Source organism: Eubalaena glacialis, chromosome 10 (assembly GCF_028564815.1).
Source record: "Eubalaena glacialis isolate mEubGla1 chromosome 10, mEubGla1.1.hap2.+ XY, whole genome shotgun sequence".
Lineage (NCBI taxonomy): Eukaryota > Metazoa > Chordata > Mammalia > Artiodactyla > Balaenidae > Eubalaena > Eubalaena glacialis.
The window spans coordinates 44,572,363-44,596,795 of record NC_083725.1 but is presented as its reverse complement, the minus strand read 5'-3'; the positions used below and the strand labels follow the sequence as shown (position 1 = coordinate 44,596,795).

At 37.4% G+C, this 24,433-nt stretch overlaps 1 protein-coding gene across 3 annotated transcripts in view; it reads left to right on the top strand.

The window, feature by feature from the left end:
• Window positions 1-24,433, top strand: part of CNTN5 (contactin 5) — a 1,391,352-nt gene that overhangs the window by 864,269 nt on the left and 502,650 nt on the right. For all 3 annotated transcript variants that reach the window (XM_061204029.1, XM_061204028.1, XM_061204030.1), the window contains exon 3: window positions 5,728-5,949. In XM_061204029.1, the coding sequence (XP_061060012.1) occupies window positions 5,728-5,949 (222 nt within the window). The remainder of the gene's footprint in view (window positions 1-5,727; window positions 5,950-24,433) is intronic.

Genomic DNA, 24,433 nt, shown 5'->3' with positions numbered 1-24,433 from the left:
CTTTTTCTTCATTATATGTATCATAGTTCTTAGTTTTATATATTTTAAGAATAATTTTGTTTGTTTATTTAATGTTCCTCTATTAATACTTTACTCAAGTGTAATCTTCTACCAATACTCCCAGATTGTAAATTCCATGAAGTCAGGAACCACATGTGATTTACTTGCAACTGTATCCCCACTTCCCAACACTTAGTAGAAATTCAATGAAGAAATGTTGAAAAAGTCAATGCTGAGTGAGAAAAGAGTGAATTTGGGAGAAAATGATGTTTGAGCTTGCTGAAAGCAAGCAAGGAGTTATGTGTGGAAGGAATTCAGTCCAGAGGCCACTGGATTGTCACTTAGTATTTATATTTCACTAAGCTTCTTTGAAATCCTGGGCTCAGAATTTAGACCCAACCTACTCTCCTATTTCTTAAATAACAATTCTTGAAGTGATGACTAAAAACAGATTCTGAACCCTGAGTAATATTTACCAAATGATCTATTTTGAGAGATGTCTTTTAGGACAGAGGTCAGGAAATTTTTAGGAGCTGAGGCAGAACCACTAAAGGAGAGTGAGCAAAGAGACATTACTTAGAAGAAGGAGTTAAGAGTAGGAAATATCGGAATATCAAAGACTTGGAGCTGGGTCCAAGTAACCGAGACTAGAGTAAACATGCAATTCATCTGGGAAGGAGTTGATGTTCATGAACAAGAGCATTTAAGAGCTAGTGTAAATGGAGAAGATTTTTTTTTTTATAGTACACCAACATTTAGAAGTTGAAGAGACAAAGAAGAACTAGGCAAGGAAATAAGGAGTATCCAAGGAAATAGGAATAAAAACATGAGATTGTAGTGTCCCGGAATCACATGAAGAAGATATTTAAAGAAAAAAGGAATGGTTAGCCATGTTGCACACAGCTGATAGGCCTAGTAGAGTGATAATTGATCCTTACATTTAGCAGTGACCTGGTCACTATTAACTTGGAAGAGAGTCTTTACTGTGGAGTGGTACAGGCAAGGCTGCTTGGAATAGGCTCAAGGGAGAAGGGGAGGAGAGGAATTGAACACAGTGACCATCCATAGCTCTTCTCAAGAAGTCTTGATGTAAAGGAAAATAAGTGGAAGAAATGGTAGGTCAAGGTGGCCTTTTTAAGGTTAGAGGAATTTCTGTACAGTTATGGGAACGATCTAACAGGGAGACGATGATTGATGCTGAAGGAGAGACAGAGGGGAATTTCTAGAACGATGTCCTTCAGGAGTCAAGATAGGATGGAATGAGAGTCAATGCACACAACTGGCCTTTAATAGGTGCACAGACTATTTATCCATAGCATATCAGTGAATGCAAGGCAGGGTATATGAGTGTACATACAGGTGGTGGGAGCACGTGAAGGACACTTTCTTCCGATTTCTTCTAATTTCTCAGTGAAATAGGAAGCACCATCATCAGGAGATCCAACAAGGTGTGGAGCTTGAGGACAGAAGATAAGATGTAAATATAAAAGTCCTGTAATTGAAACACCATTTCCCATTTATTTATGCTAATATATCTATTTTCCAGAGCTGAGGATCCCCAGAACTTGGATCGTGGAGTGGGAAAATCAGAGATGTCAGAAAAAAAAGCCTGGGCAGCTAGAAGGGCATCAGGTAGAAGAATTAAAACTGCCCTTGAGAGAGGGAGACCTCACTGAATTAATAATCAGTTGCTCTCAGACCAGGAGACTAATGGAGGCTACCAGCTAAGTCCAGGGTCTTTACGTCTAATGCAATGGAAGTGACAGCTTAGGGGTTTGAGACTCTCTCCAGAGCCTGGAAAGTCCTCTTCAGCTCCTGACTCTGACTCCACTTGCACGTACAACTGTGCATTGTATGTGGAGCAGTAGGGCAGCTTTGATACTGCTGGGCATCCCCTCCTTGCAGGGCAGCCTCTCCACACTGATCTTTAACACTGTCTACTGCTCTTCCATTTGCTTTGAAAGACTCTCTTCCCTTCCCTTCAATGACATCCCACTTTTCTGCTTTTCCTCTTTCCTTTCCAGGTTCCACTACCTCCGCTTTTGTTTGAAATGCTGGTGCTCCTCAGGTTACCATTTTAAACACTCTAGTTCTCATTTTACCTATTTCATTGGCAAATTTATCAATTCTCGTAGTTTTTATAACCACCTATTTGGTTAACATTTAATAATCTCTCATGAGCCTTTATGTTTACAGAATTTTATAATCAACATAAATGCGCTAGAAGCACCTCTAGCTCTCTACCTGCCCAAGATTAAATTATTGAGCTTTCATCTCAAGCACGTGCCTTTTCCTGCATTTTTATCCATCTTCTTGTAGCACAGACCAGCCTCAGTTTCTTACTTTCCCTTCCTTGCCTGCAATTCAATCTGTCAGTAATTTTATTGATTTCTTTCCCATACAGATGATCACCTTCTCAGTTCTGACTAATCTTTGCTTTTATTACAGTTTTAGGCTCTTGGGTAGTCTTTTTTCCTTTTGTCTTAGTCCCAATGGCACTTCAGCCAGAGTGATCTTTCTAAAATGCATATTGTTTTCTTTCCATTTTCTCCTGACATACCAGGCATTTCATCACTGGTCCCTTGCTTACTTATCCAGTCTTACCTTTTCTCTCACCTGTATGCCTCTGACCCTGGGTTCCAGACTATTTTAATCTACCAAGTATGACATACTGCCTTTCCTTTCCAGGTCTTCATATACTATCTCCCCTTTGTATAGAATATCTTTCTTTTCCTACACAGAGTTTTGCTGAGCTAATCACTAACAGGCTTTCAGGGCTCAGTTTGGATAGTATTTCAACTGAAAATCATTTTCTGATGTCCCTAGGCTGAATGAGAGGATTCTTCAGCTGTGGATGAGAGTCCATAGGTTCCTGAATTTACTTTTCTCTCACACTAAAGTTGCACACATAGTTACCTTTCTTCTCCACTAGATCATAAGCTCCTTGAAGGCTGATGCAATACAATTTTCCCTCAGAATCCATGGGGCAATTGTTCCAAGACTCCTTTGGATACCAAGATCTGAGGATGCTCAAGGCCCTTGTATAAAATGGCTTAGTATTTACATATAACCCACACACATCCTCCTGAATACTTTAAATCATCTCTAGATTTTTTATAATACCTAGTACAATGTAAATATTATATAAATAGTTGTTGGTGTGCAGCAAATTCAAGTTTTGCTCTTTGGAACTTCCTGGAAATTTTTTTCCCTGAATATTTTTGATTTGTGGTTGGTTGAATCTGTGGATGCAGAATCTGCAGATATGAAGGGACAACTATATTTGTTCATCCTTGTATCCCTCGCATTTATCCCCTACTGAGTTCTTATTACACGCTTTTTGAATACATGAATGAATAAATAAATTGTTAGATTTCTAGTAGCAGCTTTGGAGTCACTTTAATTGATGAAAAAGTAATTCCTACTGCAACAGATGCAACTGATTACATAACAAATGAAATCCTGTTGTGAAACACAACAACCAAATCCTAATTTGGTTCATCTCTAATTACATGGAGTGTCATAAGCCAATTATTGTACCACTTGGACAGTATGCATCTTGTTTATATATATATATGTTTTACAAGCATGATCCTGGCTTTTTTGAACCTCATTATGACCCTTCTAGTTTTCCATTGATTATCCTTATCTAGCTTTAAGAACTATAAGCCACATTCTCATACTCCATTTTAATTTTAAACACTAGCATGGGACAGTTCTTTTTTCTTTCTTATATGAGCAAGGTAGGCAGCTAAAACAAAAGCAACAGACTGCACAGAGAAATGAGTAGGTTCAGAGACTACAACTACAAACTACCTTAAAGGAAACTCATTCTCTTTTCATTACCTTACACCTCTAGGTGTCAAAACTTGCATTTAATTTCAGGTTTTAAAGGCGATTTTATGTCTACCCATAATCTGTTCTCATATAGTTTGCCCAGGAGAGCTTAGCTGTTTTCAGTTAAAATTGATCCACCTTTACCAGACTTGTGGTTGAACACAAAGACTAAAGGACATGAATCTCTTAACAGCTCCTGATGGGATTGGACTACACATATCATGCTCATTTTATAGGTGGAGTGCATCTAAAAATATACCTTTTTGAGTTTCAGAGAAATCATATTTACAATTTCACAGAACAGAAAATGTTAAATTTAATTTGATGCTTAACACCTAAAGGGTTATTTTCAAATCACAGAAATGCTTCATGCATTCCAAAATATCTCTATGAGACAGGATAATGATTCTAAATAATTGTAATTGTGAGAAAGCTTACTCACAAATATAAATTATTTTTTATCCAAAATTAAATTAGCATCCATTAAGTTGAAATGTCAAATACCCTGACCAAAAATGTCTGACTCCTAAAAGCATTTCCAAAATCAATGAATTGTCGAATACAGCTGATATTAGATATAGAAAAAATCCAATTCTTAATTGTTTTTTAGAATTCATCATAATTAGTTTGTGTTTTTAAACGTTTGATCTATACACCAAACTGACTTCCCTGTGGTCATAAAGGAGAGTCAGTACAATCTTCTTCAGGCACTATGCATATCTTTCCTAATGAAAAATCTTGGAAATTAAAGTAAAATATGGGCAATACATTTCTCAATAATCATTAAAGGTAGGAATTTCATAATAGTATTCCTACTTAATAATATTGTTATATAGATTATATATAACAAACTCTACAAAACAAATTCCATCTATTTTTTTTTTTACATTCCATAATGAATTTGACTGCTTTTCAAGAACATGAGGCATAACTTACAGTCTAGTGCAAATATATATGCTTCATTAGACACATTTCCTACTATATGATAAATTTTAGGTGATGAAGAGCCAATCTATATTTATAGAATGTAACTGATAATGCTGTTTTCCTCTTTTTCTCATTTTTAAATAATAAAGAACTGATTTAATGTGTGTGAATGGATATTTTAATATTAAGACCAAATACTCCTGACAAAGAAAATAAAAGAAATGAAATTTGGATGGATTGCATCCTTCTTCCCTCCCTTCCTTTCTTCCTTCTTTCCTTCATTCCTCTTTTCCTTCCTTTCTTTTTCTCTTTTCCTTCCTCCTTTCCTTTTCTTTTCTTTCTTTTTTTTTTCAATTAATTAATTTATTTATTTTTGGCTGCATTGGGTCTTCATTGCTGCGCGTGGGCTTTCTCTACTTGCGGCGAGCAGGGGCTACTCTTCGTTGTGGTGCATAGGCTTCTCATTGCGGTGGCTTCTCTTGTTGCGAGCACGGCCTCTAGGTGTGCAGGCTCCAGTAGTTGTGGCACGTGAGCTCAGTAGTTGTGGCTCGCAGGCTCTAGAGTGCAGGCTCAGTAGTTGTGGCACATGGGCTTAGTTGGTCCGTGGCATGTGGGATCTTCCCGAACCAGGGCTCAAACCCGTGTACCCTGCATTGGCAGGCGGATCCTAACCATTGTGCCACCAGGGAAGTCCCTCCTTTCCTTTCTTTTCATTCCTCCTTCATGTCTTTTTTCTCTCTTTCTTTCTTTCTTGCAAAACACCAACTTTATAACTAGTAGAGTTTTCAGAAAATGTTTTAAAATATAATTTTAATATATTATTTTTTCCATTCCCACTGTAGCTTGCATTTCATTGCATCTCCAAGGGAGATTTTCAACAATGTCTTCAGAAGAAAATTTTTCATTAAAAAAACCCAGTTTCCTCAGAATTCACTTTTTATTATTATTATTTTTTTTTTACAGAATATTCTGGAACTCTTCCTGGTCTCCCTACTTCATATGCTACTTTGCTAAGAATTAAGAGGAGTTCATCTTCATCCCTCTATGGTTCAAAGACTAGACCACGATACAGCAGTCCTCCATTAGGAACACTGAGTGTTTCTTCACCGAGCTGGCGAGGGGCAGCTCAACATTATTATTCCCCCATCAATCTTTATCATTCCTCAGATGCCTTCAAACAAGATGGTAAGTGTCAAAAGAAAATTGCACCTGTTGGAGTTAAGCAGGGAAAAAAGACTTTATTCAAGACTATTGCAGTAGGAGTTAAGCCTATTGCAATAGAGGAGAGAGGTTAAACTCAACTGTGAAACAGAAAGTGAGTTTTTAAGATCTGGAAAGGTGGAGGACATTAAGGAGGAGTTTGGACAGTGTGATAAGGTCATCTGTGTTTACTAATTGGTGTTTATTGAAGTTAGCCTCTTACCATCTTATAGAGTCTGGGAAATAGGGACCCTCTCTTTTTTGATGATTACATTTCAAAAAAAAAAGGCTCCCAGGTCCTTGAGAAAGACATTCTTGGGTTTTAAAACAACAACGAGATACTACTACACACTTATTAGAAGTGTCCAAATGCAGAACACTGAAAACACCAAATGCTGCTGAGAATGTGGAGCAACAGGAACTCTCATATCTTGCTGATGGGAATACAAAATAATACAGCCTCTTTGGAAGACAGTTTGGCAGTTTCTTATAAAACTAAACATACTCTTATCATATGGGAGAGATGGATAAGCAGAGTACAGAAGATTTTTAGGGCAATGAAAATACTCTGAATGATATCATAATGATGGATATATGTCCTTATATATTTGTCCAAATCTATCGAATGTACAACACCAAGAGTGAACCCTAACATAAACTATGACTATTGGTGATTATGATGTGTTAATGTAGGTTCATCTTTGGTAAAAATGTGAGTGATGTTCATTCTGTGAGTGATGAATCATTCTGGTGAGTGATGTTGATAATGGGAGAGGGTATGCATGTGGGGGGAAGGGAGGTAGATGAGAAATCTCTGCCTTCTCATTTTGTTGTAAATTGCTCTAAAATATAAATTCTTTTTTAAAAATCCATTACATTAACTCTAAAGTCATACTCATCAGGCAGAGATGTGTTGGGATTTGTCTTCTTTAGGCCTCATTCATTATTTTATAGGATGACACCAAGAGAGAATGTATTGATTGAGTGATCAGAACTATGGGATACTATTGTATTTGGTATAATTTCATATCACCTCGTGTTCTACTCCTTTGTTCTCTTGTTCCAAATATAAGTTAATGTGGTTCGCAATGATACATAGAATACAGCTAGAAAATGTGAATTAAAACATACGAAAATGATGAAAACAGCAAATATTGAGACATAAAATGGAGCCAAGTTTGAGACTAATTCAAAGTGTCTGTATGCCTGTCATAGGTTAGTCCCATTTGTGGTAATTAGTTAAAGAAAAAGAAACTCTGATCAGTTACCCATTTCCCACTCTTTTAAGGATTAAAATGAAACAGTTACTCAGTAGAAATGCAGCTATTTCTGACGCTAGATTAGACAAATTTTTCTGGAGGGTTCTCATTAACAGTTTAATATTTGATGTAATGGTCAATGACCCGAACATTATTGTTATTGTGTACATAACAATGAGTTTCATCTGCTTCGATAAAAGCAGATGAAACCCAATCATCAACAACAAAATTAGAAGTAATTATCTAAAACTGTGCTCTTCCTTTAATCTTTAATATACATACAATCACTTGAGAGTCTTGTTAAAATACGTCCCCTTTCAACAGATCAGGAGGGGAGGGCCGTATAATCTGCATTTATAAAAAGCTTCGGGGTGATGCTTACGCTGCTGGTCCGTGAACCATACTTTGAGTGGCGAGGTTCTAAGCTAGGGACCAGTTTGATATAATTTAAGTCCTTTGCTGCTCTAGTTTAATCCATATTTAGGGTATCAGGCAGAATGGATAGTCTGAGTATTTTCCAAGTAATCTTCCATAAGTATTGTTTTCCCATCTGAGCATTTGATAGATCTTGGCTAGATGTGACTTTGAGTTTGTTCTCTCTGACAAGAGCCTGACATACGGCTTTTGTCAGGTAATTCCCTTTAGCCTTAATAGAGAGTAAAGCTGGAGTTGACATGCTCTTGTGAAAAATGAGAAAACTAACAGAGCCCGAATAGAAAGTTATCCCACTTCTGCTCAGAGTGAAGCCCAAAAGTACCTCAGATAGAGTTAAGATTTTTCTGAGAAACATAAAAGTGTTGTTTGCAGATCAATTTGGGAAAGCAATTCTACTTCTGTATGTAAAACCTGGAGAAACTCTCCCACACATGCACAAGGAAATATAAAAGTACTTCACTGCAATGTAAGTTTAATAGCAAAAAATTGAAAACAACTCACATGTCCATCAGAAGGGGAATGGATACATAAACTGTGTTTTTCATTCATCGAAAAATTAAAACTTAAAGTGAATAGACCGTATCTTTATGAAACAAAATGGATATACCTCAAAATATAATAGTTAGTGAACAAGGAAATTTACAGAATATTACATATGATGTCATTTATGTAAAAACATAAAAATAAAATATAATATTCATGGATAACTATATATAATACAGTTTTTAATATATGAACTTGAGACAGCAAGTGACTATAGCGTTTACCTCTGAGGACAAAGGGAAAAGGAGAGCAGGTAAATGGTACCAGGACAGGGAAGACAGATGACCTCAACAGTGTGATATTTTATTTCTTAAAATATAAAATATGAAAATAATATGATGACACCTGTAGTAGGTAGACTATAAAACAGGTCACAGTGATTCCCACCTGCTGGTATTTACAGTGTAATCCCTTTTCTTCCACTGTGGGCTGAAGCTAGTAACCTGCTTCTGGAGAATAGATTATGACAAAAGTAATGGAATATAACTATATGACTTCCAACATTAGGTTACAAAAGACTCTGGCTTTCATCTGACTTCTGTTCCAAAGGAAAATGCTTAATTTGGGCCTGAGTAAACAAATCTTGACTGATTATAGGGACTAGATGCCTAAAAATAGTACCAACCTGTTGAGATAATCGCAAGGTAACACAGAAAAATAAAATAGATGAAACTTATAAAGAAAACCTTAAAATCACAATATTGTGAGAAGAATGCTCTGTAGCAAATATAGAAGTATGGTGAGGACATCGACAAAATGAACAAAAATTATATGTTTATTATCTCACAATCTTTGTGGGTCAGGAAGACAGATGTGGTTTAACTTGTCCTCTGGTTCTGTGTCTTTCACAAGGTGAGACTCCTGTTTTATCTCAAGGCTCAACTAGGTACAGATCCACTTGTAAGCTCACTTACCTCACATAATTGTTCACAGGACTCAGTTGCTGAGGGTGGTTGGACTGAGTGTCTCAACTACTCATTGGCTTTGGCCAGAGGTCATTCTCAGGGGGCCTCTCTATACGGTAGCGCAAAACATGGTAGCTGATTTCCAACAGCAGGAGCAAGTCAGAGCAAGAGAAGGCAAACAAGGTGGCTACCAGAAAAGTACAACAGTGAGTCACTGAAATTTGGTTGAGGTGAGGAAGTAGAGCCAGGGAAATAAATAAAAATTTTTGAGCTAGACTCAAGAAAGGGAGAAGAGAAACGGAGAGTACCTGAAAGAGAGAATGCTGTTCATTGGAGCTGAGCAATCAGAGAAGTCATCTGATTGTCATTTTTCTTTCAACCTGATATTGTTATTTTGGATAATGACTATGATCACTTCAAATTATGTCAGTAAAATGTTCCCTATACCAAGAGGTATTATCTAGTTTTAAAAAATTTAGTTGTTAATAGTTACTCTACAGTAGTTGTTTGGATGCAAGCAATGTCATTTAATTGATTTTAAAAATTGACTAAAGTTTAAATTGGAAATTCTCATGGTAAAATAGGTTAATTGAAAGCCCTTATGAGTCAGCACCTCAAACAACTGCAAAACATGTCCTAGTTTTGGATTTTGCAATATAGACAAGGACTATTAACCACTGCTGACACTATACCTGTTCCTCCCATTATAAATGAACATCCAATAACTTGGTCTTTGACTTAATCTCTTCTTGTTATTGTGGTTTTAGTGGGAGTAAACTAAGTGTAGGGTGCAATTTATTCTTCCATATGTGATGAGATGGTTAGGTAAGATATTTTATCTTCCTTGCAGAGAGACAGTCAGGATTAAGAGTGATTCTTACTAGAAAGTTTAGGCTTTTACTGGTGAAGCCCATTCTTGGGATTCAGAGACTACAAATGCTACCTCAGGTGGAAAAACAGTGTGGTTCTTAAAAGTAGCTGAAGCAAGTTATTTTTTGCTAAGTTTAAGTACATAATTTTGGATATCTTTAATTCCCTCAATGATAAGTACCACCTGCAATTTATGTAGCACTCTGAGTCTACCCAGCCTTTGGAGTTTCTACCACTGGCTTCTGATGTCTGGAAGAGTCCTGCAACCTACCAGATTTGTTGCCTCACATTCTCAATACTTTTGGCTGAAATTCATTGTTGATGTGGCTTATTTCCAGATTAGACTTGGAACATGAGCAATGGCCTCATGACTCAAAGTCGTCTCTGTGTTGACAATTTTCTGTTGTTTCCTCAAAGTACCCTTTGCTGATAAATTGTCTTGGAGGAACAAATAAAAAATTTAAATGATCTTTTATGAGAATAAGAGTCCCCTCTGGGCAGGGAAAAAGGCATTTCAGTTGGATGATATACTCCTATATAAATCAGATGACTCCAGTTTCTCTCAGTTTAAAAACCATCTTTTAATAAAAGACTTACCGTTTCATGACTATTCATTGAAACTTTGATTTTATTGTTTTATGGTATTCTTAATTTTTAGAGCTATTGTTATTAGTTTCTGTTAGTATGCTTTTCTCTCCAATTTAGCTATATTCCATTTGAGCAAAGACCATCTTGTATATTCCGTACCTTTTTTCTCTTTCAGCACTTAGAGCAGTGCAAGCTTAGTTGGAGCTTAACAAATATTGTTTAATTAAGGAGGCATGTACTTGAGGAATTTGAAATCTGAATTTAGGCTAAATTTCTACACCATGACAGAATACTTGCCTGAAGATTTTTAAGCTAAACTGTGTTTATTTTTATTACAAATGAAAAGGAGGGAAAAACAATGTCTTCCATCTGTTGACAAGGTGGCTTTGTGGTTTGACATCTTCTGAATGTTGTATGGGGTCAGTACATTTTGATTATTCTCATAAGTGATAGCATCTCTGAATCAGCTGACCTTTCTTTTATAGCCACATTAAAAATGATGAAAACCTCTATTAGACTGTCAATGTATAGTGTGTGCACAACATCATACTACTACCCATGAAACATTCATCACAAAGCTTTTTAATAAATCATGCTCTTCAATTCTTAGGAATCCTTGAAAGTTTTATAATGACAGTTTACACTTGTTTACCTTTCATAAAGAAACTTAATTTCAGTGTTAAAAGGCAACTTAAAGCAAGGTTTGGATATTTTCTTTAAGAATTCATCTTATGTTCTCACAAACTGTGAAAAGTCTTACTCACATTTTAACTGTGGATGTCATCATAAAATGCAATTTCTAATTAAACATTTCAAAATTTCTGGAAATTATCACATAAAATATATCAATGATCATTAAAAGTGAATTTGGTTTAATTGTATTGGACATGAGAGGTTGTTATTTCCTCTAGACCATAATACCAATATGCTTAGTTCACATTACATGAATAAGCTAGATGAGGCCATTAATTAGAGGTAACCAGTAGGTGGAGAGCATTGGGTCTGGCATTAGGCCTAATCTTTGAGAAAAATGGACACAGAAATAATTGTTTAAAAGAGGATTTAAGTCAGAAAGGCAAGTTTAGAACCTAGGTAGACATGGTAATGTCTGGTCATGATTCAGGAAACAATTGAAAACAGTGTTTCAACATCAAGAAGCAAGGCTTCCCTAGGGAACCTGGCTGTAGAAGTCTCAGATAAGGTGATACTTAAAACCCTCCTGCAGGAAGAAAGTTAGTATCTGGGTAGCCTTTCAATAAGTGACAGAAATTTCAAAAAGGGTTAGAGGAAATGAGATATCAGCTTGATCCTAAGACAGAACTCTACAAGGGAAACCAATGTCTCCATAAACAAAATGACATACCAGTGCTTCAAAAGCTCCACTGGAAGAAGGGTAGATGGACCCCAGGGTCATCATTTCACAGTAGAACTTCGTCCTCCTATTTAGGCATCTCTGATGAAAGACTACTGTCAATACAGTGCTAACTTTAGGCTCTGGTTTGTTGCTCTGGTCTGATTCTAAGAAGGGGTTGTACCTCCACTTCAGAGGTGTTTTTAAAATTTGTGGAGTAGTTTTGATTGTCTTAATTTTGATTCAAGGATGCTACTTTAATTTAGAAAGTGGAGGGCTTCCGTCGTGGCGCAGTGGTTAAGAATCTGCCTGCCAATGCAGGGGACACGGTTTCGAGCCCTGATCTGGGAAGATCCCACATGACGCGGAGCAGCTGGGCCCGTGTGCCACAATTACTGAGCCTGCGCGTCTGGAGCCTGTGCTCCGCAACAAGAGAGGCCGCGATAGTGAGAGGCCCGCGCACCGCGATGAAGAGTGGCCCCTCACTTGCCGCAACTAGAGAAAGCCCTCACACAGAAACGAAGACCCAACACAGCCATAAATAAATAAATTAAAAAAAAAAAAAAGACTTACTGCCTGTTAAAAAAAATTTTTTAAATAAATAAATAAATAAAAGAAAGTGGAGAATAGGAGTGCTAAATGACCTATAATTACAGTACTCTTAAATGTCCTTCTAAACTTTCACATTAGTGAAAATTCTCTTTAAAACTTTCTGAGGCAAGAATCTAACTCTGTACTTTATTATATGCAAGGTATTTTTGGTACATAATGGAAATGTCAATGAAAAACATGTAAATTACAGCAAGATTATATTTAGTTTTGTTAAGAACTTTAACAGAATTTGTTGACCATTTAGAAAATCACATCACCTAACACCAATAACACTCATAAAATTTGATTAATCTATACTACAGTTAGATCAGTTTGCCTTTGTAGCTGCTACATTCATGGGGGTTTTATCAACAAAAACAAACTTTGATTACTTCTTACTGTCTCCTATTACAATTGTTCTTGAGAATTTACATATTGAATTAAATACTATTTTATAATGTTACTTATTTTTTATTTTATCCCTTCATTAGATTAAAAAATGCATATAGGTAGGTTAGAATATCCATTAATTTAAGAATCATAAGAGGAAAATTATAAAATACTTGTTATTAAAAGAATTTGAGAACCACTAACCTAAAGATGGATGTGTAGCACTTTTTCCTAAATTCTATATTGTTTTTCTGGACATGGTGAGACCAGAAAGGATGGAGTTATTACTAAGGCTCAGGAATAACAGAAGGGAAAAGGAGAAAGAAAAAAAAACATATATATGATTTTATGATTTATAAGTATAATTTAAACATTTGCAATTTATGTTACTCTACATAAGTGCCTCCAAACCTAGCCCCTGGCTTGCCCCCATAGGTAATGCCATCTTGCCCAAATAATTTGGATGATCCCACAGCATATCTTGTTTTCCTGATATAAACCTAAGGAAAGCTATCTGGAGAAACTCAGGAGTTACCTTTCTCACATGCCTACCTTACACATTTTAGTTAACTGTCTGAAGATATATTGCTTCCATGGATGCAAACCCCTTGGGAAGGATATATGCTTCCCTTAGAGAATACTGTCACCTACCCAGGTGACTGAGCCTTAACTTGCCATGTGATTTTTCTACAGAGGGCAAGATCAATATCCCATAACACAAAATTGGTTCAAATGCAGAGACTAATAATGCTATACATATACCAAAAAATGTTTATTTTTCACATCATGAAGCTTTCTGATGAGAGCAGGATAGGCTGGTAGGAAAATGGCTTGAGCAAGGAATGAGTTGCATTAGTTTTTGTCATGGTTGGGGAGCGGAGCTGGGGTGAGAGTTCTTATGTGGGCTTGGGTTTTCATGTTATGAACTTTCCTACCTGAGTCAAGGGAGGGATGCATATCATCTTTTCCTGAGGTGAAGCAAAAGGAAAAAAAGTGACTGGTGGGGCTTGAAAGCCATCCACAGCCAAAGATCAAAAATGAAGTCAGACTTGATTACATGACTGTACAGTGCAAGTCAACCACGTAAAAATGCAAAACAAGAAGCATAACATCCATATAATATAAATGTCTAAATAATAACACTGGACCTTCTAGAAAGGTTAACAAAATAGGATTTAGATATAGAGACACAGGATGAAAACCCGTTTTCAGAATTTGGGCATGTGAAGAAGGACTGGGACTAAAGGATTAAGTAGAAAACCAGTTATAAAAACTGGAGCACTATAACCTGATATAGCTAGATATGAGGTGGAATGGTTGAATATCTCCTGTCATAGGCCCATGGCCTGAGACTATACTTAACTAAGTAGTAATCCAAAGGCCTGAACTTGGAAAGGAGAATATAAGCAGGACTCTATAATCTAATGATATATACTTCAGTGACCATTGCTTCCTAATTATATTATATATATTATGAAAATTATATCTTCATTAAAAGCTTTAAAATTATTTTGCTTTTACATGTAATATTAATCAAGACAAGGTAATTCTGGATGCTATAATAAACAATTTGACACAATAAATGTTTCTTTTCGATTCACATCCCATTCCACTTCGTTCTTCAATGAATGGTTCTCCATGTGGAGAGTTTGGGAACCATCTAATATTTTGATATCTATTAGGATCTCACTGGCACCTACTGCTTTTTTACCTTCAGCTAATTTACAGGTGAAGAGAGGGTGGAGGGTCATGCATGATTTTTGTGACGAGTCCTGGATTTCACACATGTTATTTCAGTCCAGAAGCAAGTCACATTGGAGTCCCAGCCCAATCATAAGAAAGGTTAAAAAAGTATTCCAGTGTTCTTAGGAAGAATAAATGGGATTATTGAACATCTAACCAGTTCCTGTCACACTTGAATAGACAAAACCTATCAAATATAATTGTGTGCTAATGATGACATAAAAGTTCACTGTAGATCATCATTTTGACATTGAGTATAAGTATATGCTTAAAATACTCTTCTTCATTTATTAATTGATTATGATTCAAATCGTTCAAGGTCAGTCTATTGGTTATATTAAAACAAATTTGTTTTTCAATAAATTAAAGTTTAAAGTTAAAAAATATCATTTTGGTTAATTTCTTATTCTACATAATATTCTATCAGAGGAACATAAGATATTCATGGAACAGCCTTCATATTCTAATCTTAATGGCAATTTCCATAAATTAAGCAAGGTATTATTGATGTGCTAATCAACTCAATTATGATAAAATCTTGAGTAAAGTGTATTTATTTTAGGACAGAATTGAATCAAAAGATGTCTTCATCTAGGACATAAACTTATGTTACTTATTTAAGGCATACTTTATTTTTGAGAATCCTAACAATAAAACAGTAATTTGTTAAGACTTCATACATTACTAGAAGTGATGAAGCTAAAACTGGATAAATATCCTAGAGATTATTAGAATGGAAAGATTATCCTTCTAATTCTAAATGTTTAAGGCTCAATAAAACTTAAGTAAAGCATTTTCATTCTCCCAAGTATGATTATTTGTAAATGATATTTTTATTCTTTACTTTTCCTGGGAAGTTCATAGATTTCATAGTTATGTTTTGTCTTAAACACATTTTCATATAAGTAACATAGGGAGATAAAAAATAGTTTGTTAATTATCTATTCCTGTGTAAAACTTATCTCAAAACTTAGCAAATTAAAACAATAATCTTTCATTTTCTCAAAGAGACTGTGGGTCTGGGATCTGTGGGTGGTTTAGGTGGGTGGTTCTGGCTTAAGTTCTCTCATGAGATGAAATGTCAGTCAAGCTGTTGACTGTAGCTGTATTCACCTTTGAAGGACTGACTGAAGGAAGTTCCACTTGAAAACACACTCGTGGTTGTTAGTAGACTGCAGCCTCTTGTTGGTTGTTGGTCAGGCCAGAGATTTCAGTTTGTCTTGTGCGGATCCCTCCAGAACCTGAAAAATTGTACTCAGGATATAACAACTGTCTTCCTCTGAGGAAGTGACTGACAATAACATTGGAAGACCGGTTTAAAGAACCCATACATGAAATCAAAGTACATATGACAAGATAACAGAAAATGATCAGAAGTAATCCTTAGAGCTCAGGAAACAAATGGAAGAGACAAAGAAAACCATTAAAGAGTTGAAACCCTAATTATTGGTAATATAAAGGCAACTAGAGCTCAGGAAACAAGCAGGAGAGACAAATAAAACCATTAAAGAGTTGAAACAATCATTATTGGTAATATAGAAGCAACTGAAAAGATAGGGGCATAGCAAACAAATTAGAAGTCAAACAAATAGGAAAATAATAAAAATATAAAACTTGTTAGAGAGATGATAGAGCAGACATTTTTTTTAAAAAGCCAACATATGTTTAAGTGGTATGAGGAGAATAAAACAAATGAAGAAGAAATATTCCCAAAAAAGAAAGTTTTGAGGAGGGAAATAAAGATGGTGGAATAAGAATATGTGGAGCTTACCTCCCCCAACAAATACACAAAAAAGTACATCTACGTGTGGAACTCACTGAAAATGAACTGGAAACTAGCAAGACTCTGATACAACCAAGGATATAAGAAAGATGCAGATGCAGTTGGGTAGGAAGGGAAGAAAAGCAATTGGGTCAAGACCTGTGCCCCTGGAAGGGACTCAGAGGACAAGGGAGATTACACGGGTATATACCCACCCTGGGGAGTGAGCGGCTCAAGCCACAGACTGGGTGTCCCTGTGCTGAAGTCCCATGCAGAGGAGACAAGCCCCCTTGGCTGGTTGGAAGACCTTTGGATCAGATAGAATGTCTGGAAAAGCCTGCACTCCACTTGTGAGGAGTGTGCACACTCTAGCCCCCAAGGCAGAGCAGAGAGGGTCCTGCTCTAGTGGCTGCAGGTTTCCCATGACCGACCACCTTGTGGTGCATGCCACAGCCCAAGTCAAGCAAAGGCTCTGGCCCCACTCACTCCATGGCACAGTGCAGTGCTGGATCTGGAGCAGCTTGACTGGGGAAAGGACTCTACCATGGGATGCAGAAGCTATCTGGTCCCAGGGCAGAGCCCAGGGAGGGTGGCAGCAGCCATAGTAGGCACTTCCTCAGGCAGTGTCCCAAAAGCTGCCTAGATCTCTGACAGTGACTGATCCACCACAGCTAATCTCCAAACATGTGCTGAGAGTCCATGTGGGTTCTGCCAGCCCTGTGAAGTGACTCCACAACAGTGAGAGGGTGATGGGAGAAACAGAGGCAGGGGGCAATGATTGGCTGTGAGAGACAAAGGGAACTTGCACACAAGATTGCATCTGAGCAGAGCCACATTCGCCTACACAGGCAGCCCATGGACCTCTGTTTGCACATGGGCCCCACTTGCTTCAACACTCCCCTCCTCTTCTGAGGTGAAGATCCTGGTGTGGGGAGAGAGAAAAATACACACTAAGGGAAGAGAGCCACTTCGAGCCTGATCCTCAGGGCTTCTACTCCAGTAACTTGGGATCAGACCCTACCCCTGACAGTGTGGTGATAGCCACTGATCAGACAGGAAGTCCTGCCTCATACCCAGTGCCAGCTTTAGCTCCTCCATCTCCAGCCCCACCCCCTACCAAGGTGACAGCTACCAGCACACCTTGAGGAAAGATGTGACTGGCGTCCACTTCAGATCCAGCCATCCTACCAAAGGCATTAGGCATACACAGTCTGCGTAGGGAGGTTCCCACATAAGAACACCACTTCAAGACTGTAATAGGTAATTATTTCACCTAAGTTCATAGAGACAGAGAAAATTAGTAAAATGAAAAGGTAGAGGAACTATTCTCAATTGAAAGAACAAGAAAATACCCCTGAAAAACAAATAAACGGAAATAATTTACCAGTTAAAGAATTCAAAGTATTGGTAATAAAAATGTTAACTGAATTAGGAAAAATAATTGATCTAACCACTGAACATTTTAACAAGGAACTAGAAAATATAAAAAAGACCCAATCAAAAATAAATAATTCAGTATATGGAATACAAAACACCTTAGAAGGAATGAATAGCAGACTAAGTGATACAGAATAACAAATAAGTTATCTGGAAGATAGAATAATGAAAATCACCCAAATAGAACAGGAAAAATAAAAATAAATTTTATAAAATGAAAGCAATTGAAGAGATCTCTGACCCAAATAAACAAAATAGAAATGAAAGACGAGAAATGACAAATGATATCACAGAGATACAAAAAAAAACCATAAGAGAATGCTATGAACAATTATATGCCCACAAATTGGACAACCTAGAAGAAATGAACAAATTTTTAGAAAGATACAAACTGCCAAGACGGAATCAAGAAAATCAGACTATTTTAACAGACTGATCACTAGTATTGAAATTGAATTTGTAATTAAAAAACTCCCAGCAAACAAAGCCCATCAAGGACTGAATGGTTTCACAGGGGAATTCTATAAGACACATAAAGCGGAACTAATACCTATCCTTCTCAAACTATTCCCAAAGCTGAAGAGGATGGAACACTCCAAAATTCATCATATGAGGTTACAACAACCCTGATACCAAGACCAGATAATAACACTACAAAAAAATAAAATTATAGACCAATATGTTTGATGAATATACATACAAAAATACTCAACAAAATATTAGCAAACTGAATACGATAATATCTAAAAAGGATCATACACCATGTTCAAGTCAGATTTAATCCAGGAACACAACTATGGTTCAACATTTGCAAATCAACTTTTTCTACTCTGATTGCTGTGTTTAAAACGTCCAAAACTATGTTAAATAATAGTGGTGAGAGTGAGCATCCTTGTCTTGTTCCTGATTTTAGAGGAAATGCTTTCAGTTTTTCACCATTGAGAACAATGTTGGCTGTGGGTTTGTCATATGTGGCCTTTATAATGTTGAGGTAAGTTCCCTCTATGCCTACTTCTGGAGAGTTTTTATCATAAATGGGTGTTAAATTTTGTCAAAAGCTTTTTCTGCATCTATTGAGATGATCATATGGTTTTTATATTTCAGTTTGTTAATATGGTGTATTACATTGATTGATCCGCATCTATTGAAGGATCCTTGAGTTCCTGGGATAAACCCCACTTGATCATGGTGTGTGATCCTTTTAATGTGCTGTTGGATTCCGTTTGCTAGTATTTTGTTGAGGACTTTTGCATCTATGTTCATCAGTGATATTGGTCTGTAGTTTTCTTTTTTTATGACATCTTTGTCTGGTTTTGGTATCAGGGTAATGGTGGCCTTGTAGAATGAGTTTGGGAGTGTTCCTCCCTCTGCTATATTTTGGAAGAGTTTGAGAAGGATAGGTGTTAGCTCTTCTCTAAATGTTTACTAGAATTCACCTGTGAAGCCATCTGGTCCTGGGCTTTTGTTTGTTGGATGATTTTTAATCACAGTTTCAATTTCAGTGTTTGTGATTGGTCTGTTTATATTTTCTCTTTTTTCCTCGTTCAGTCTTGGAAGATTGTGCTTTTCTAAGAATTTGTCCATTTCTTCCAGGTTGTCCATTTTATTGGCACATAGTTGCATGTAGTAGTCTCTCATGATTCTTTGCATTTCTACATTGTCAGTTATTACTTCTCCTTTTTCATTTCTAATTCTTTTGATTTGAGTCTTCACCCGTTTTTTTCTTGATGAGTCTGGCTAGTGGTTTATCAATTTTGTTTATTTTCTCAAATAACCAGCTTTTAGTTTTATTGAAATTTGCTCTTGTTTCCTTCATTTCTTTTTCATTTATTTCTGATCTGATCTTTATGATTTCTTTCTGTCTGCTAACTCTGGGGTTTTTTTGTTCTTTTTTCTCTAATTGCTTTAGGTGTAAGTTTAGGTTGTTTATTTGAGATTTTTCTTGTTTCTTGAGGTAGGATTGTATTGCTATAAATTTCCCTCTTAGAACTGCTTTTGCTGCATTCCATACGTTATGGGTCATCATGTTTTCATTGTCATTTGTTTCTAAGCATTTTTCGATTTCCTCTTTGATTTCTTCAGTGATCTCTTGGTTATTTAGTAGTGTATTTTTTAGCCTCCATGTGTTTGTATTTTTTACAGTTTTTTCCTGTAATTGATATCTAGTCTCATAGCATTGTGGTTGGAAAAGATACTTGATACGATTTCAATTTTCTTAAATTTACTGAAGGTTGATTTGTGACCCAAGGTATGATCTATCCTGGAGAATGTTCCATGAGCACTTGAGAAGAAAGTGTATTCTGTTGTTTTTAGATGGAATGTCCTATAAATATCAATTGTCCATCTTGATAATGTGTCATTTAAAGCTTGTGTTTCCTTATTTATTTTCATTTTGGATGATAAGTCCATTGGTGAAAGCGGGGTGTTTAAGTCCCCTACTATGATTGTGTTACTGTCGATTTCCCCTTTTATGGCTGTTAGCATTTGCCTTATGTATGGAGGTGCTCCTATGTTGGGTGCATAAATATTTTTTATTGTTATATCTTCTTCTTGGATTGATCCCTTGATCATTATGTAGTGTCCTCTTTGCCTCTTATAATAGTCTTTGTTTTAAAGTCTATTTTGTCTGTTATGAGAATTGCTATTCCAGCTTTCTTTTGATTTCCATTTGCAGGGAATATCTTTTTCCATCCCCTCACTTTCAGTCTGTATGTGTCCCTAGGTCTGAAATGGGTCTCTTGTAGACAGCATATATACAGGTCTTGTTTATGTATTCATTCAGGCAGTCTGTGTCTTTTGGTTGGAGCATTTAATCCATTTACATTTAAGGTAATTATCAATATGTATTCTCCTATTACCATTTTCTTAATTCTTTTGGGTTTGTGTTTGTAGGCCTTTTCCTTCTCTTGTGTTTCCTGCCTAGATAAGTTCCTTTAGCATTTGTTGTAAAGCTCATTTGGTGTTGCTGAATTCTCCTAACTTTTGCTTGTCTGTAAAGGTTTTCATTTCTGCGTCGAATCTGAATGAGATCCTTGCTGGGTAGAGTAATCTTGGTTGTAGGTTTTTCCCTTTCATCACTTTAAATATGTCCTGCCGCTCTCTTCTGGCTTGCAGTTTCTGCTGAAAGATCAGCTGTTAACCTTATGGGGATTCCCTTGTCTGTTGTTTGCTGTTTTTCCCTTGCTGCTTTTAATATTTTGTCTCTGTATTTAATTTTTGATAGTTTGATTATTATGTGTCAGCATGTTTTCCTTGGATTTATCCTGTGTGGGACTCTCTGTGCTTCCTGGACTTGACTGACTATTTCCTTTCCCATGTTAGGGATGTTTTCAACTATAATCTCTTCAAATATTTTTTCAGACCGTTTCTTTTTCTCTTCTTTTCTTGGACCCCTATAATTTGAATGTTGGTGCATGTAATGCTGTCCCAGAAGTCTTTGAGACTGTCCTCAATTCTTTTCACTCTTTTTTCTTTATTCTGCTCTGTGGTAGTTATTTCCTTATCTTCCAGGTCACTTATCCATTCTTCTGCCTCAGTTATTCTCCCATTGATTCCTTCTAGAGAATTTTTACTTTCATTCATTGTGTTGTTCATCATTGTTTCTTTGCTCTTTAGTTCTTCTAGGTCCTTGTTAAACATTTCTTGTATATTCTCCATTCTATTTCCAAGATTTTGGATCATCTTTACTATCATTATTCTGAATTCTTTTTCAGGTAGACTCCCTATTTCCTCTTCATTTGTTTGGTCAGGTGGGTTTTTACCTTGCTCCTTGATCTGCTGTGTATTTCTGTGTCTTCTCATTCTGCTTAACTTACTGTGTTTGTGGTCTCCTTTTCACGGGCTGCAGGTTCTTAGTTCCCATTGTTTTTGGTGCCTGCCTCAGTTGGTAAGGTTGATTCAGTGGTTTGTGTAGGCTTCCTCGTGGAGGGAACTGGTGCCTGTGTTCTGGTAGGTGGAGCTGGATCTTGTCTTTCTGGTGGGCAGGGCTGCATTCGGGGGTGTGTTTTGGGGTGTCTGTGAACTTAGTATGACTTTAGACAGCCTTTATTCTAATGGGTGGGTTGTGTTCCTGTCTTGCTAGTTGTTTGGCATTGGGCATCCAGCACTGGAGCTTGCTGGCCTTTGGGTGGAGCTGGGTCTTGGTGTTGAAACAGAGATCTCTGGGAGAGCTCTCACCAATTTATATTATGTGGGGCTGGGAGGTCTCTGGTGGTCCAATGTTCTGAAGTCAGCTCTCCCACCTCAGAGGCTCAGGCTTGACACCATGCCAGAGCACCAAGACCCTGTCAGATACACGGCTCAGAAGAAAAGTGAGAAAAAATGAAAGAAAAATAAAATAAAATTATTAAAATAAAAAAATAGAAAAGTAATAAGAAAAGAAGAAGAGAGCAACCAAACCAAAGCACAAATCCACCAATGATAACAAGCTCTAAAATCTGTACTAAGATAAACATAAAAATCAGAAACAAGTCAGTCACAGACAGCAAACTCCAAGTCTACAGTTGCTCCCAAAGTCCACCTCTTCAATTTTGTGTTGCTTTGTTGTCTATTCAGGTATTCCACAGATGCAGGGTATATCAAATTGATTGTGGGGATTTAATCTGCTGCTTTTGAGGCTGCGCAGAGAAATTTCCCTTTCTCTTCCTTGTTCACACAGCCCCTGGGGTTCAGATTTGGTTTTGGCCCCCACCTCTGCGTGTAGCTTGCCCCCAGGCTTCTGTTCCCGCCCAGACAGGATGCGGTTAAAGCAGAGGCTGATTGGGGGCTGTTGCTAATTCACGCCAGGGGGAGGGAGGCATACTGTAGTTAAAATTGGAATGTGGGGCAAGACTGCAACAGCAGAGGCCGGCGTGACATTGCAACAGCCTGAGGCATGCCATGTGTTCTCCCAGGGAAGTTGTCCCTGGATCACAGGACCCTGGCAATGGCGGGCTGCACAGGCTCCTGGGGGGTTGTAGATAGTGACCTGTGCTTGCACCCAGGATTCTTGGTGGCTGCAGCAGCAGCATTAGCGTTTCATGCCCTTCTCTGGTGTCTGAGTTGATAGCTGTGGCTCACTCGTGTCTCTGGCGCTCATTTAGGTGGTCCCCTGCCTTCTGTTGGCAGACAGGGAATGAATCCCCTCTCCTCGCTCACCCTGAAACAATGGTCTCTTGCCTCTTAGGCAGGTCCAGAGTTTTTCCCGGACTCCCTCTTGGCTAGCTGTGGAGCACTAGCCCCCTTCAGGCTGTGTTCATGCAGCCAACCCTAGTCCTCTCCCTGGGATCTGACCTCCTAAGCCCAAGCCTCAGCTCCCAGCCCCCACTCACCCTGGCAGGTGAGCAGACAAGCCTCTCAGGCTGGTGAGTGCTGGTTGGAACCTATCCTCTGTGCGGGAATCTCTCCGCTTTGCCCTCTGCACCCCTGTTGCTGTACTCTCCTCCATGGCTCCGAAGCTTCCCCCCCACCCACCCCCATCTCTGCCAGTGAAGGGGCTTCCTAGTGTGTGGAAACTTTTCCTCCTTCACAGCTCCCTCCTAGAGGTGCAGGTCCCATCCCTTTTCTTTTGTCTCTGTTTTTTCTTTTTTCTTTTGCCCTACCCAGGTACGTGGGGATTTTCTTGCCTTTTGGGAAGTCTGAGGTCTTTTGCCAGCATTCAGTAGGTGTTCTGTAGTAGCTGTTCCACATGTAGAGGTATTTTTGATGTATTTGTAGGGAGGAAGGTGATATCCATGCCTTACTCCTCTGCCATCTTAAGGTCTCCTGCAATACATAATTTTTATCAATAGATGGAGTCTACTACTACAGGTGTATGTATCAAATAGTCTGTCTGAGTTTGTCTATAATAATACCTTGTTGGTATGGAATTTTAAAAACGAATCCCTTCAGAGATGATAGAATCATCTTTGATTACTCTTTGCTGGGGACTGGAAAGTTCTACATTGACCCAGGCTCTTCCACCCCTTACAATGAACTTTATTTCTAAGAGAAAACCAAGAGAAAGAGGAAGAACAAAGAGAGAGAGAGAGAGAGAGAGGAAGAGGGCTCACTGAGTCACTAAGATGCTTTCGAAGTGACAATGAACAAAGATATCTAACAGAGTACAGGCAGTCAGAATACATGTTTTTCAGACTAGTCCCTTATTTTCCAGTCTGTGATTTAGCAGATCTTAACTCTCTGCTTTTCCCCAGTCTGGGAAGCCTTTATTTCTCTTGTCCTGTTTTGACAATTTTCAGAATATAAGATTTGGAACCATAGAAACTTAGTTAAAATCAACTATTTACTATGTGGCTAATTTTGTGGAAGTCTCCTCTCAGAGCCTCAGCGTTTTCAACTTTGAATTACAAATAATTATAAAACTCAGCTCAGATAATTAAATAATAATATATGAAAGTGTTTGTAAATGTTACTTAAATGTATAATAATAATAATTATTATTATAAATAATAGTAATAGTAGTAGTAGCGATAGTGGTAGTGGTAATCAGGTTCTATATTCCAAAGCCCTAGATTTGTGTCCCAAAGTTATCATTTATTTACTATACAAATTTACTTAATTGATTTCAGCCTCAGTTTTGCCTTCTACAAAATGGGGAAATTAAATAGATAACTAATAA